This window comes from Styela clava, chromosome 14 (assembly GCF_964204865.1).
Source record: "Styela clava chromosome 14, kaStyClav1.hap1.2, whole genome shotgun sequence".
In the NCBI taxonomy this organism is placed as follows: Eukaryota; Metazoa; Chordata; class Ascidiacea; order Stolidobranchia; family Styelidae; genus Styela; species Styela clava.
The window spans coordinates 318,954-336,237 of record NC_135263.1 but is presented as its reverse complement, the minus strand read 5'-3'; the positions used below and the strand labels follow the sequence as shown (position 1 = coordinate 336,237).

At 37.5% G+C, this 17,284-nt stretch overlaps 1 protein-coding gene across 1 annotated transcript; it reads left to right on the top strand.

Moving 5' to 3' along the window:
- Positions 1-7,090: 7,090 nt before the first annotated feature.
- LOC120340480 (constitutive coactivator of PPAR-gamma-like protein 1 homolog) lies at positions 7,091-12,289 on the top strand. Its single transcript, XM_039408751.2, has one exon. The coding sequence runs from the start codon at positions 7,134-7,136 to the stop codon at positions 9,615-9,617; it is 2,484 nt and encodes an 827-aa protein (XP_039264685.2). The 5' UTR covers positions 7,091-7,133; the 3' UTR covers positions 9,618-12,289.
- The last annotated feature ends 4,995 nt before the right edge of the window (positions 12,290-17,284 follow it).

The following is a 17,284-nucleotide window of genomic DNA, read 5'->3' as shown; positions in this document are numbered from 1 at the left end:
TAAGAGACGTTTACTTTGTTTTTTTAAAGACGTTTACGACCAGCGGGGATCGGTTGTTATTTCCCCGATTAATTAACTAATTACCTCTGCAATTGTTAAGTTGATATCAGTATAAGCGTTTCAATCAAATCGTCCTCATTACCGAAACTATCATGGATGCTCAATAGCGCGTATCAACAAATGATTGTACTCTATTGACATATGAGGGGTGTGGGGCCTCTGTAAAGATTTATGATTTTAAGTTATATACCAATGGACTATTATATGGAAAAATGAACTATTATGGAACAACTATTCTGCTGTGCTGATAATGTATTTGTTTTGTCACTTGTATACACTTGTTTATTGATATTCATATATTATTTTATTTATTCTTCAATTATTGATTAATCCACATTGTGGAAACATTAAAAAAAAAAAAAAAATTATATACCAGGGTGGTCCAAGGTTGTCGGCTTCGCGGGCCACAAAATTATGTTTGCATTGTTCGCGGGCCACAATATTGCCAAGAATAGGTAAACAGTGCAATACAAAACAAACACTTTTATTATGCAAACACATAGTTATCAGACATATCCATCCCAGGCTAATAGAATCAGCATTCGATTTTTCGTTTTCTATGATGCCTATATTGTTAGCATATATTCCCGACCAAAAAGATAGAAAGCCAGATAATAATTTAGACTGCCAAGCACATCATTCAACTTCGCTAGTTGCCTCAGCTAGCCATAAGACTAGTCAATTTAGTGACATTATTGATGTAATAATATGTCAAAAGATTTACTGATTAATTTTATTACGAAACAACACGAAATGCGATTTTTTGATTACTCTCCGAATGTGACGCGGGCCACAGATAATAAAGCGGCGGGCCACATGTGGCCCGCGGGCTTGAACCACCCTGTTATATACCTTCCCTGCAGAAATTTCGGCGCTCCGGGAGTGTGTGTACCAATAACGAGGTAATTTTGTTCGCCTTCTTTACATGAAATTGGGTAAAGGAACTGAAACCTATGGTATATTCAATTGGCTGACACAGACAGTCCCCGAATTCGTAATAGAACTAAAATAAGAAAAATTGAAATAAAATTATGGTCTAATTCTGACCTGGTACACATACTACGGAAGTATCGAATTACCACTTATACACTTAATTACACACTGTGTTCAAAACGTCAAGAGATTTATGAACGTTCATGTTGAAGTTACAGCCATGGGAAACTATCAATGAAGCTTATTTCAAGCCGTGAAAAAAAATCTTTCAAACCTCACAACCAGTGGTGGGATTCAAAAAACGGGTTCTTTTTTGTATCGTACTCACTAACAACAGGTTCCCTCGTTTCAGAAAATGGACGTATGTCACTACGCAAGGTGAATACAATGCATAACATATACGAACAACCAGAACGAGTTCACTGATAATCACGACACTCAGGGACAAGTTCGCGCGAACCCGTACCAATTTTGAATTTCACCAGTAGTTATAACACTTGCGAAAGCTAAGCGCGCACATAATTCCAGTCTGCACGCAGCGCAAAAATTCTTATTGAGCAAGCATAACGCTGCGGCTATAACTTGGAAAAGCTGCTTTGACTAACGTGTTATGCTTACGCTACAAATATGGCCTGAGAACCAAGCAGACGGATAGGCTATGATAGTTATCTACCGTCAATAGCGGTTATGGCGCTGATTACCCGATGTTTCGCAATCAATACAGGCAGCTCAGACACAAAGCTTCAGATCGTTGAGCATCGAGTTAGGCACGCATCCGCCTTTCCGGAAGTAATTAGTTTACGTCACGCTGTAGATCTATATTTTAGCGTAAACGTCGCTTGCACAAGTAAACCATTAGTCTTGGTAGCTGAAAGTCGAACTTGTTCAAATTAAGCTTAAAGGCCGATTGGAATATATCTCCTAAGAGTATTGCTGCACACTAATAGAAATATAGTTGGAACTCATTCGAACTATTTGATTCTGCTTTCCTGCCTGGTGTTTGTTGTTATTATTTTTATACCATGACCGAACTCAAAATATCCATCTATTATCGATTCTAACCTTCCATAATGAATGGTCTTGCACAAAGCAAACATCCTTTCGTTTGTAACATGGGCGCCATAAGCGTCGACGTATATTTTTTGAAGATCTATTTTGCGGCATTTGCAGTGAGACACAAACTCGGCCGTTTCGTTATTTTGCTCTGTTTGTGAGCGATTTACTGATTACACGACATTTTTTTTTGCTTACAATCAATCTTTCTTTGAAACAAAGCAACCGAGATAGAGGAAACCGTAGCTTGGACAACTTCGACAGCGGAGTAAGTCTATGAAAAGCTTCTTTAATATATCAATAGAGATCAGTGACAGCTTTAACCTGTCCTTGTTAGGAGCGATTCATCGTCATATTGCAAAAATGCAACTCAAGTTTGATCACTGGATCGTGGTTGGACCGTGCAATCGCTGAAGGGAATGATGCTCTCATGCGCAGAAGTCATCTCGCGCCTGTACTGAATTGATTCTGAATACTACCGCAAATCATATTTGTCAGAGTAAACATTTATTCACTTACTGAATTAAACATTTCGGATTGGCATACAAAATAAACAAAGAGCACGGTCGGGTTTACAGGTACCATATCCAATGCTCTCACGATTCGCGAGTAACAGCCAGGCACAGATGGTAGCCAGGCTATAAGTCCACCAATGTTGAACGATAAACCAATATTTCATAACCGCCCTGAAATACCATTTTCATATTTTTTCTGTATACATTCCGTACAAAGTGTATTATCGGTATGGCGAAAAAAATAAACTGCTGATTAACTGGCTTAATGCAGTAATCTCATAGCTGCGATTCATAACTGTTTTATTGGAAAGTATTGTTCACCAATCATCACCAATTTTTCAACCTTCAGTAGGTTTCAGTAAAATTTGCATTTTCAAAATGGAAAAAAAAATGTTGTCACAGAATCTGAGAATTCATGATGCCACGAGACGTGATTGGCCTTATTTTTTTTTTACATTCAGGGTACTTTTGTGTCCACCGCCAGAACAACAGGGCTTAAGTGTCAGCAATCAAATCTATGCTTCCGAAAAAAAAATGGCTGACTAATCCCATACCCGAGATGAACTGGTAACCGAACGAGAGGCCGTAGTTCGCTATATTATTAAGCCGTTTAATCGACTTTCCCCTCCTCCGGGAAAAATATGTAAATCCTATCCTATTTACACGTTGACAGTAACTGTTTCTTGACCCTCGACTTCCAAACAGGGTGAAAAAACTGTGTGAGCGTTTGATAAAACTCCAACTCTTACGTCGCCGTTGGCATCTTGCTGATTAGCCAAAGTACTCGAAAGGAAACACTCTTGTTTTTTTGTGAAAAAGTTATAGTCAGGTTCACTTTTTCCGTCAAGGGAAAAAAAAATACAAAATTGAGAGCCACCAACAGAACCCACGGTCGTATGAGTGAACAACGCAGCATATGTGAAATATTTCAGTGGTGCTTTTATTCCAGTGTGTCATCCATTGGTTCTCCGTTGGGGATGGACCGCGTCTCTTTATCAACGAGGGCTGTAAATTTACTGACAACAAATGACTTGGTTAAAATATGTAGATATATGCATGAAAAATATTTAATTTTGTGCTCATACTTGATATCAGTGATCGATGTGTTAGCGGAAAAACTGGCAACGGTAGTTGCAATGCGTGCATAGGCAACGTCGGCAATCATGGCGTATTGCAGCCTGACTCGATAGTTGTGGACGTACCGGTGACTTATGTACCTGTATGCTGGACCTACGTTATTATGCTAGAACGTCGTATTAGATCATATTAATTTTGTTTCTTAGAATGCTAAAAATGAGAAGTTAAATTCATTTCAAATACGTGGTAAGCTGTTGAAATAAGTTACAAATCCATGTTAATCCATCCATTTTAAATTTCATTAATGCCCTATGGTTGTGTGTGCGCGAGTGTGAATGATTTGATTCAATAGTTATAGGTGAGTGAACACGTACCACTTCTTTTTGGCAATACCCTCCATCTTATATTCTGTACGTTTTAAACCTTATCCAAGGTTTTGTTTACTCTCCTGATTTTATAATCAGTTTTTATTTATTTGTTTTTACTAACCATTTTATCGCCTTTTTGCTGATTATGGAGTCGAAATAAACTTATCTTATCTATAGTGATTGAAGAGTCTTGCTGCACACAAACACAAATATATTTCTGTAACGTTTAGTCTGACCAAGGTCAGACTTCTTCAGACATACATAGTTCAACTATAACACGAAAAGCAGTTACATGCATATTTTGATCTTATCTATGTTGTCATTATTTTTCTATTCTGGCATCATAATCTAATCATTTTTTTGTGGTTGGTTATGCCAGTTATCCAAATTTTTTATTAGAATCTAATGGAAAATTCTTTTACCACGTTAATCTAGCACCTTATCCGGTGTTCTTCCCCTAAACTGTGTTATTTTTGTCAAAATCCAAGGGATTCTGCAGTACGGAAACCCTGGTTTCATGTAGTTTCGTACCAAACGTACTTCTAGTGGGCGTAGAGTAACAATTTTTTGATATGTCTATCCTAACCCCCATCTGACTACGCCGTCCAAAAATTACAACATCACAATCACGTCATAGAGCTCGCCAAACATGCGTACGATTGCCCGAAATGGCATCGGCGCCGACGATAAAGAACTGACTAACGCCATCGATCTCTCTCATATTGGGATCGTCACGATGGGAAAAGGAAGGAAATAGCTGTTCGATTTCGGGTGCTCGTTTGCGCGTCTTGGATGACAGTTCGTATAGTTTGAAGGGCTTTATTTTTCGAAACTACATGAGACCCCCTACATTACCGTGTGACCGTAGTAAAATTGAGATTACGTATCGAATTTTTATCATACCTTGTACAGTAATGCAGTACCAGTAATATTGCAGCAAAGCATTCACACATAAGAGCATAATTTGTATGCACAAAAAATAAATGGATATAAATCTATATTCTGATATAATGGCTACATCAAAGACTGGAATAGGTCACGATTCTCTGATCCTAATGTGGTCATGGTAGTGTGGCAGTATGGAGAAGTCATGATTACGGCTATCTTAATTGAATATTTTAAGGCAGATATATCAATATATATTCTTTTATTTCAGTCAATATTAGAAATTTGGGTGTTGACCAATATTGATCCATCATGACTTCCTTTACCCAGTGTAATTAATAATATTTTCACAGAATTTATGTACAATTGAATTTTACTAGTTGAAAAAATGAACTATACTTGAGATGTCACACGCTAACAAAAACTGAAAAGATAGTTTGATAAAATAATTTATTTTAACCCTGCTTTCATTATCACAATGCTGACTGAAGAATATCGCATTGTTTTTTTACTGTTTCAAATAATCTTAACTTGTTAGGACTATTCTGAATTTTATTGTGAAAAAATATACTTAATTCCTTGTATTTGGGTGACAATCTATCGCAGAATGAATTTTCAAAAGTCTTCACTTTCATGATTGAATCTGTAATGATATTATTTGGTCTGGGCGATTCCTTACTGTAGCATGTTTGTTTTAGATATGTTACCCAAATATTGAGCTCAGTAATAATTTATTTTCCATTTTATCGATCCGTTTTTACCTTTGTTATTCAAATGTGTGTGCTGGTATCCCAAATTTGTTCTCCAGCAGCTTCTATACACAATATATATTTAGTCAGAGATAGCTATGTATACGCCTGTACATATTTTAAGTGTGTTGATAGATTATTCCATGGCGGCGTACATCATGCTTGACATTTCTGCGTTGGGAATACGCTTGTCATTATATCCCTGATATGAACGTTCAAATGTTAGCCTGGCTGTGTAGAGGAATTACTGAATAATGTTCTTTTTCATATTTATTGCTTGTTTTGCTCTGACCTTCAACTGCTGATTCTTATCTAGCCCAGTCTGCCAGCGGTTCCCAAACTACGGGTCGCAAAAGGAATCTTAGTGGGTCGTGAAAAGATGTAGAAAGCTCGGCTCAATTATACTGGTTATTAGGATCGGTGGCGACTCGATTACGTAAATCTTCAAAAAAACAAAAGAAAATAAATTGAATTTGAATTTTAATCTGTGAAAGTTTCCTTTTTACAACCTTCTCAAAGGAACAAAAATTTGCTACACAAAGAATGACTATGTGGCTTTTTTACGCATAGCAGTTTTGTACACTGTACAGCAAGCACTTCTTACCGTGTTTCCCTGAAATTTAGACAGGATTTAGATTTATTTTCTTTTGAAGAATAACACTATGGTTTATTATTATATTTCGGGCTCCGACTTCAGCTCCACATTCCTGGAAAAATTTAGTGCGACTGGACTTTTAGAAAATCAATTAATTGATTTCTCCACTGTAGACCAAACAGCACAACACAGGAAAAATGTCTTTTATGATCTCAGTCTGATGAAAACATGTTATATAGAGAGATTTGCCATAAGTTTTTTAAAATATTAGATTCATTTAGGTTAAACTAGCTTCTCAGCTAAACTTATGCATTGTTTATTGTTCCTAGAATACTGTATTTGCTATATAAACAAGGCCCTATACAATCAGCCACTTATATCTAACGATATGTATGGAGATACTGTTATTTGTAAAACTGGAATTTTTGCGATTCCGCATTGCCAACCCAACATATTACACCCTGGGTGAGGTGAACATAGGATATGACCCTACACCTTTAAGGCTATTGCATCGCTACCAAAATCAAATACGTGCCATAAACTGCCTATTGTACATATCATCGTGGTCCCGTACCTCTTTGTCTTGTGTATTGTACTAGAGTTTTATTTGTATATTTCATGTCTGTTGTCCTACTATAACGCAGCAGTCCTAAACTGCAGTTATACTTGTTGGGGTGCAAGTCGCACATCTGTGTCTTAGGCCAGTAAGGTCTTGCACATGTACCTTTTATACCGTTTACCTATTATGCAGATACTGTTACATTTTTGAGGCAAATAAACATACATACATGTTCTCAAATTGTATATTTTTTGTTTCCCTTTCTAATGAATTACCTCATTTACCCACTTTTCAGATATATTTTGGTCTCGGGGGTAATTTTGGGGTTATTTAGTCATAATGGGTCTTCAGGACTTACAAGAATTTATAGAAACCAGCTGCCCAAAGGCTGCGATAAATGTTGATTTAGATAAAGTTGCCTGGAGAAAACGAGGCGGCGGTAAAAACCGAATGCCTACCGGGCAAATTGTTCCTCTCTTTGTGGTCCTGGACGCGGAAAGCTGTTTGCATCGTCTTTATGGGGGGTCATTTACTGACTGGGTTTGCGGAGGGCAGTGGAATCAAGCGTATCAATTTGTGGCTGCTTTGAGCAACGCTGCTCGTTGTTTGAATATCGAACTTGTTGTTTTTTTCAACGGAAGTCTCGAGAAAGATAGAATGCAGTCGTGGAGTCAAGATCAGATGATTTGCAAAGGAAATGTTCGCAATATACTTGGACATATTCAAAGAAAGGGGGTTCCCCCTCCCAAAGCTTGGTTCACACCTCCTGTAGGTGTAGAGCAATGCTTACGACTTGCACTTCAAGACTGCGGTATTCGTGTTCAACAGACCATAAAGGACCATCACAGAGAAGTGATGTCATATTGCCGTGGCAACGTTTTCCACGGTATCATAGGTCATTCAGCTGACTATATCGTGTTTGATCCTCCGCGTTACTTTTCCTCGCACACTTTGAAATTATCGCGAGATGGTAGAGTCATTACAACCACCCAGTTTCTTCTTGACGAAGTTGCAAAACATTTGGAAATATCGCAATCTTCACTCCCCCTAGTGGCAACGTTGCTTGGAAATCATATTCTCACGGAAGAAGATGTTTCTACATTCCAGTGGCGATTACTTGAACCCGATCAAAGCGATTCTGAGTTTAAAATCAGTCGTGTACACCTTCCACCAGGTGGCACTATTATCCCAGCTATTGCGAAATATGTCCGCGAACTTGTCGACCCTGAAGATTTAGATGAAATTGCAAAGTTTGTATTTCGAAGTGCTCGAGGTGATCCTGCTGAACTGAAACAACGACTCAAAGACTCGGTCACATATTTTCGTTCCGCAAGTCGAAATGGGGGGCGTGGCGTCATGCATCAGCGAGCACAGAAAAAGACTCAACAAGAGGAGGCTAAAACAGACGATGAAACAAAAGGTGACGAGGATTCTCAGGCTAAGGATGAAACTAACGTTAAAGAAGAGGAAAGTTCCGGTGACGACACTAGTCTGACATCCGAGGATGAAAACAAAGACTCTGATGCAGACTTGGTCGACGGAATAAAAAATCTGAAAATTGAAGAAAAGAAAAACGGAATCCCACCTTTGATGCAAACTACTATTCGTCATTCAGATATTGCGACACCTCCAATTCCGACAGTTGGTGCTGATGTCATGCGTATCGCTCACCATCGTCACATGATGGGTTTGCTGCACCCAAGTATCCTACAGATATTAACGCACGGAGAAATTCAGATCCCAATCTCTATAGAAGATGATCATCAACTGCCACCAGTACCTGGGATCTATCAACAACTTCGACAAAACATTTACGGAATTCTATTCTCCGTTGCTAACACGAATCAGAAACGTCGTATATTAATCAAAGAGTGGTGGGCTTCGAAAGGAAAACTACTTTTCACTCCTGAGATCGCCGAAGCCTTTTCATTCAATGATTGGCAAGTTCCACCTTTGCAACAATTATGGCTCGGCCGTGAACCAGAGGATAAGAATCGAAGAATGAGAGCGTTTCTATCTTGCGTTCGATGCGATACTCCGAGTATGCTGAACCAGAATTTTGTTCCCCGACATGCATTGTTCATGTGCTGCATTTTGCGATATTTGATGCAGTTTCCCACTCCGTTGCTACGACGATATGAGGTCGATGCGTTCCTCGCTACAGCGGTTTCACCTATGCTGCACAACCCGTATCTTATTCAGGATGTTGAAACTCCGACACTGACGCAACGAGGACTGCTGCTTGCATCTCTATTCATGCGTGGAGTCGAAACCGCAATGATGGCAAACGACGCCTGTGGGGAACCTGTGCCAGCGATGGTCGCAGCTCCTTGGCATTATTTCGATGGAAAATTATTTCAGATCAAACTTGCAATTGCGACGAGAGATGGCTCGAATTTGGTTCAGTTATGTGAAGGGCGAGTCGATCAGGTTGCAAAAGTCGAGCGTATGCGCCAAGCGATAATGGAAGGGTGTAATTACAACGTTGCCAAGACCCCGTTCCCTCCTCCCCCGCCTGAAATGTCATCTGGATTTGCTTTCATGGGGGGATACTCCAACATGAATCCCCCGAAACCCCCCTCATACGGAGGAAATTTCAGTCCACAGTGGGATCATAATGCTAATCGACCACCCTCAATGATGTACCAACATCCACCGACGTCATTTGCTCAACTCAAAGTCGCAGGATACACCGTCGGAAATTGGGCAGGAGGGGATTTTGGAGGTCACGGATATCAAACTAGAGGTCAAAAGGGAAAAGGTTACGGAGGGATGTGGTTCGGTGGAGGCGGAGATGCGTCCAACACAAAGAATTTCTATTAGCAGATTATTTGAACTCTCCTGACCTCTGCTGCCCGCAATCACATCTTAGTATGGGCCGTAGATAAACTTGCCTATATTTGGCCAATAATTTGCAAAGGATATCTGATTTTATATCATTTAATAAGAGTTTGGCCAATCTTGATATTTCTTGTTCATGATATTTTTAGGTTTGTGGTATGCTTCAGCTTTATCGGAGATATGTCTTTAAATAAATCCCCCTCCTTCCTCTATACGTTCCACGCTGAATCTGCTGCTTAGCTCAAGCTTTTGCTTGTATTGACAACAATTCTGGGCTTTTTCAAATTCAAAAATGTAAAATTAATTATGGGTTGAATATTGATTTCTGCAGAATATTGAAATTTGATCTGGTATGAATTGTCCCTACTATCAATGTACGGGGATGGGCGAAATCCTACAATTCACTATTCAGATTTATTTTAAAGTTTCCGAATATATAGGAATTGATGCAATTTAATGAGTTAGAATTTCAAAAATACAGAATTCATAAATTAACAGTAATTTGATTGGCTCTCCCTTTTTGTTTTATTTGTTAGAAATTTAATTCAGACTTCTTTGGTCATAAGAAGAGACATCGATTGCTCAGTTAGATCATCTTTAGAAAAAAAAATCTAAATTGTCTCATAATAAAGAAATTCGAATAGATTTGAATATCAAACTCCCTTGGTCATCCCCTAGTCGCAATGTTTCTGCCTTCGAATTAAAAAGTTTCTTAAAATCATGATTTGTATTCACTATGAGTTCCAATTGTATTAATGTTTTTTTCTTTTTTGTTCTTTTTATTTTTTTTTTTCAGAAATGTCTGAATATGATCACATGTTTAAAATGTGCATTCAGTAGTGCATTGCCCACATTTAAAAAAATCTTGCTTATTATTGAAGCTTTCAATGTGTTTAGACATTGAGAGGACATTTATTTCATTTACGACAATTTTGTTTCAATCTTATACTTGAGTTGCATTGGGAATAGCTTTAAAATTCTGCCAAAGCTGAAATTGAAGGATAGAAGGATAAATTATTTGTGTGAATCCTTTTATTTTTGCATTTGGGCATAATCGGATTTGTATATAAAATTGCTGGCTCATGGTTTCAGTTTTTTGTTCAGAACGTTCAACGACACCATATCCATGAACCTAGACCCGAGACCATTTTTACCGCCTAACTGAATTGTAATATATTATTAAATATGAAAGGGATGGCCATACTATGATACCTCCTGTATCTTGTTACGATGATCCCACTGGAATGCAGCGAGCCTTTTTCAATTACAAACTAAACTGTTTGGTCATTCCAACCTGGCAAACCTTGTTTGTTTTTTTCTCCAAGAATCTCACTGAAGACTGCAACCTAATTCCTTTTAAATCTGGGCCTTTATTGACTGGTGTGCAAGGTGTCATAATTATCCATGTTTATTTGTCATGTTTTCTTGATGTTCATATGTATATTGTTGTACATATTTCTGTGCTTTTTGTCGTGTGTGATTTTTTTTTTTCAATACTGCTGATATTCTGTCCACACCATTTATCGATGAATTTGTTTCACTGCCTGAACTCCCTACACAAGACTGACTGCCCTACACAAAGCTGCACAAACCGACTGCCACGACCCATCCATTGCCAGTTATCTGGCGGATTTCATCTTCCCTGTCTTGTTTTTGGCAACTACCTGCATCAGTGCTATTGATCGTTTTCTGTGGGACTAACTACTCATTCTCATATTTTTTGTGCCGGTGAATCCGTATGCATATAATGCAAGGATGCTGTAGCAAGAGTAAAGATAACTGCTCAAGAGTCTTGCTGTGTTAACTTGTGCTATCGAGGTTGTTGAATTGCTTGCTTCAGTAATTTTAGTTTATATACAGCCTGCATCTCTGATAAGACAGACAATTGTGTTGTAGAAAAATTGTATTATATTTTGTTCCTCTCTATATCTGTTGAATTTAGTATTTAACCTGTTGCCATATTTCACCCCATGAACAGAGTTTGAGTTCCCGAACATGAATGTTTCCCAATTGTTTACAGACTTTTCGCTCCACAGAATTTGGCATGCGACAGTTTGAGTTATGACTTTGACTTTTATTCGCCGTGGAGGTTGTTTAAGAATAATAATAAATAACTATTCAAATAATTATAGATTTATTTGCGGATATTTATATTCACCACAGCAGCGACATATACCGATAACCTGCGGATTGTGTACAACCCAAACCTTGTGAATCCCCTAACTGTGCACAAATGTCTTATAAACCCGAATATTTATTCTTATTTTTAAACATCTCCCAAGGCGAATGTAAAACAACATTATATAACTCAAGCCATCAAGTCTGTGGGATGATAGTCTGTATACCCTTTCAGCCTTACCAATGACCCAGGCATTTGTAATTTAGTTTGTTTATTTGAATATTTAGTGAATTGTTGTTTTTCTAATACTGGCATCCCATTGAAGGTGTTGATAAGACCATGCTTGGTAAAGTTTGCAATTGGATAGATTATCTCATTCCCAAGCATGTCCTGTAGATAAACTGACTGTTATTTGTATATATGTAAACTGCTTTACCATCAGCCGAAGATGGTCCATGCTTGATGCGACTGTAAGTATGGACGAATGCTAGGTGACGTCATTATTATGTTGAATAAATTAAAAAGCATCTGCGTATTTTTCTTGTGCATGAAGACCGGATCCGGCCCGCGACGCTTCACTGAATTATAGTAACAAATTATAGCTGTTTTGTCGATTATATTCATTACGCAAAAGAATTTATCTGTAGACTAAATTATATTATAACGTAACAAGTATATAATTCACAATTACTCGTTTAATGAGCCTATAATTTAGACAAATGGCAACAAAACGCAGAAAAGTTTGATCAGAAACTTCTGATCTGTGTGATAAAATGTGATTCATCGGTCATCCTTTCGATTTTTAACTTTCTAAAAATATGTGCGGCCCGCCAATGACTTGCAACCTTTATTTTGTCCCGCGAGCGACAAAAGGTTGCCGACCCCTGATGTAGACCATAGGTGGGCAAGTATTGGCCCACCTGGACTGGCGGGCCATGTGAGTGTGACCTAAAAAGTTACATTTTATGAGCAGTTTTTACAGTGTTACAAAAACAAAAGTGTAGAACAATAAGTCTCGTGCCAAAACTAAATTTGATTGCAGTATCAAGAAATTCAATGAGGTATTTTTTTAGCTAAAACATCAAAATTTGGTTTTGGCGGGTCAGATTGAATCAATCAACGGGCCGGATTTGACCCGCGGGTGGTGGTTTGCACATGTCGGGTGTAGACAGTTATAGAATATCTATCATAACATATGTATACCAGGGGTGACAAAATCCAATGGGTTCACTTAATCGCATGGCGAACCACAGTCTCTTCAATATTATCCGTTTTTAATTTGTGTGTATTATGGAGTTCTCAAGTAAACTATCTATAGTCCATCTACTATTCCATGTCGGGCTGTCGAAGTTAAGGATTGGCAAATATGTAGTCAGGTACGGTTGTTCACGTATTCGCTGACCTATGGCATCCCTCCGATCTTCAGCCCATCACCATCATATTTGGAACACGGTCGTTGGGGTTCAATATATAAGATTTTTTTACCTGTCCCGAGAAGAGGAAAATCGATAAGATGTCGGAATAACTCACTCGTCTGATAATTCTCAAAGGACAACGAATCAGATTGCCAAATGCAATAGACTTGCTGACCTCCTAGTCATCATGGGCGGCAGAATGAATGATTTCAACTAATCAGATTTGTTTTGGGGTACGATATTCTGATTGTTTTTTTTATTCGTCCCGAAGTGGGAAAAACCAATGAGATGTCGAAATCATATACCGCAGAAACGCTCGGCAACAATTTGCTCGCTCGATTCCTGGTCGCATACCGGGGACTTCAACCCACCCAAAAGAATTGAAAAAAATAGTTTTGGTAAAATAAGGAAAACATTTATTTTTGAACTTCTAATTTTTTAAATACTTTGGGTAATATCGCTGTACACTTTGATTAGAAAACCAGCTAGAAAATCATCCATTTCTTTATAAAAGAGCTAGGGCCTTCAAAGACATAATCCGGCCTTGGCTGCGGTTGTCTAACATCCAAAATAAAAAAACAAGAACGGGTTCGCCAATTCTCACGTCATTTCAGGACGGGTTCGCACGAACCTGCTAAATCCTATCATTATCATCCGCAATTTATTGATGATTAAAACAGATTGATTGAAACAAGGTCGATAAGATTTCGTTGGGAAAATAAGCTAAGCATCAGGCTTAATGAAATTTTTGACATGAATCGATTGCACACTGCTTCATTGACTTGGGATTTCCGCTTATGTCTGTGCGAAAGCTTTGGCGGATATGTTGGTTGTATTTTGTTCTTTCGGCAGAAATTGTCGTAATAAAAAAATACGCGATACAATTCCTGAAAGGTAGAATGAGTTTGCGGAATTTCGTTCTGGCAGTTTTGTATCGATAATATACCAAGTATATATATATTTTGAGTCTTGTAATTGTAGTCCGAATCTTGATTTGTAATTTTATAGATTTGCATTCGTTTGCTGAAGGTAACATAGTATAGGATTTTTTATTTTGGGGAGAGAATAGACTATAAAATTGCTCGATCGCGTGGAAATAGCAATTAACGTCCGGAGAATAGGAAAGTCAATAAAATAGCCCAGTCTTGTGGTGATTCGTCCGATTACCAGCCCACATCGGATGTGGCGATAGTTAACCACCGTTTTTCGGTCCATATGCAATATGCATAAAATTGTGAGAGAAGACGTGAAAGACCAATGATTACTTGTCGCTTTGAAACGATAAGTCAACTGGCACTCATCTTGCATATACTCTCGTGTAATTATCTCCACAGGATTAGAACCTATGAGAAATCAGTGATTTTGATCAGTTTTATTTTGATATGCTATAAATTATTACTGTAAGGCTCAATCGGGGGTGCCGCTGCTCAATAACCAGTACTGGTTTCCTGCGCCTCCCTTCATCTTGAAATCCCATTTTTACTTCTTTATTCACAAAGTGTATTGTGCTTACAAAGTGCTTATATTGTGAAATAATAAACTCTGATTACTGATCAGTGGCACCCCTAGCAAGATGCGCCGGTCGTGGAGTCGTTGTTGTGTAGAATGGATTAGGATTCACATATTTATCTCGGGAGAGAAGAAAGACAACAATAGGCTCAATGATATTGCGAATCACGGCCTCTAGTCCGGTTACCAGTCCAAGTCGGGTATGAGATTAGTTAGCCAGTTACTTATCGCTGATGCATGGACTTGGTGGTGAAGGAAGCCGTAACCGACCAGCGGTTACGTGAACCACCCTACGGCTGCGTATTCCCAACGGTTACCACGATGCGCCACACCACCGAACCGAATGTTATGTCAAGGAGTTTTGAAAATCATTTGATTAAATTATTATATTTAGTCCACTTGTCAATCCATAAAATAATTTATCATCGATTCATGAAGCCATTCTTGAAAATAATCTCAACAATGATGTGACTTCCCATTGTGGAGTCGAACATGAAATCCGAATAAGGGAACTGATGAATTTTGAACTCGGATGTCAGGTCATTCATCAAACAGTAGAAGGGGCTTGGGATTTTGGGTAATGACAATGAGTAATCTGGTTTTATGAATACCGGAATAGGACCACTGTGAAGCTAGCAGCACTTTCAGCCAGAATATTTTTACACATTGAATATAGGTTCCACGCGCATATAATGTTCACTTATAGGTAAATATGAAAATTGAAAATGCTGATCAAAATATAATATTGGCACGAAAATAGATGAAAAATCTTTAAACTGAATGAATACAATAAATTTAACAAGAAAATAGTGTTTAAAAAAAGTCTAACTAAGCGAAAAATGAATTTTCAGGTATTCCGCAAATACAAAGTTTCGGAAAATGATCCTTTTCGGAACCTCGATTCCTCGAAAACCGCCAATAAAGGCAGCACCACGACACATTTGTAGAAAAGCAGATACCCTATAAATTCGATTTTTCTATAACAGAACAGAAGCAGTACGTTTTGGCTTGACCATATATATTACCAAACATATCGTGTAATCTAAATTTTAATAACGGCATGGACGTAACAAATTTAAAATTGATTTTGTATTTCAACTAAATTTGCTAGATAATGGATAAAATATCATTTTCTCTTTGTCACACATTAATACTGTACAGCTTTTAAACTTGGAATACGTTGCGGGAAGTATAAAACAGCAAAAAAACATTTGCGACTCCTAGTGGATTCTGTCCTGGATTACAAAAAATTATCGTTTTTAAAATGGCGATTTTTCGGAAACCGCCAATAAAGGCAGCACTACGACATATTCGGATAAAAGCAAATACCTTTTAGATTCGACTTCACTATACCATAACAGTAGCAGCACGTTTTGACTTGGCCATTTATAATACCAAACATAGCGTATATTCCTCGATTTTTAAAACAAAGGTACGTAACATATTAAAAAAGGTTTGTATTTCAACTAAAGTTGCAGGATAATTGATTAGATATCTTTTTCTCTTTGTCGCACATCAATACTGTACGTCTATTAAAGTTAGAATAAGTTTCAGAAAGTATAAAGTAATATTAAAAAAAATTTTGCGCACCCCCTTGAATTAGTTTGAGAATTTCGAAAATTATCGTTTTTGGATTGGTGATTTCTCAAAAACCGCCAATAAAGGCAGCATCACGACACATTCAGAGAAAAGCACATACCTTATAGATTCAATTTTATTATGTCAGAACGGTAGCAGCATGTTTTGACTTTGCCATATATAATACCAAACATAGCGTATACTCTTCAATTTTATGAACAATGTGGACGAAACAAAATTAAAAAGGAATTGAATGTCAACTAAATTTGCTGAACAATTGATAAAATATATATTTTTCTCTTTGGAACACATTAATACTGTACGTCTATTAAACTTAGAATGAGTTACAGAAGAAAGGTATAAAATACCAAAAAAAATTTTGGAAGGGCAATTTCTCGAAAACTGCCAATAAAGGCAGCACTACGACACATTCGGAGAAAAGTATATACCCTATAGATTTGATTTCACTATAACAAAACAGTGGCAGCATGTTTTGACTTGGCTATATATAATACCAAAATAGCGTGTATTCTCAGTTTTATAAACAATGTCGACGTAACAAATTTAAGATGGATTTGTATTTCAACTGATGCTGCTGGAAAATTGATCAAATATATTTTCCTCTTTGTCACAAATGAATACTGTACGTTTATTAAACTAAGAATTAATTGGGAAAGTTTAAAATATAAAAAAAAAACATTTTACGCTTTCTATAATGGGTTCTTTTCTGAATTCCAAAAAATAATCGTTTTTGAAAGGGCGATTTCTCGAAAACAGCCAATAAAGGCAGCATTACGACACATTCAGAAAAAAGCAAATACCTTTTAGATTCTACTTCACTATACCATAACAGTAGCAGCACGTTTTGACTTGGCCATTTATAACACCAAACATAGCGTATATCTCAATTATTTGAATAGCGTAGATGTTCACATATTTTAAAAATGTTTGGTATTTCAAATAAACTCCCCTAATATCGTAATATTCCGTTTTCTTACTTTTTCAAACACCGATACTGTGTGTTGATT

Coding starts and splice junctions, on each gene's coding strand:
- LOC120340480 (XM_039408751.2), top strand. CDS start 7,134: ATGGGTCTTCAGGACTTACAAGAATTTATAGAAACCAGCTGCCCAAAG.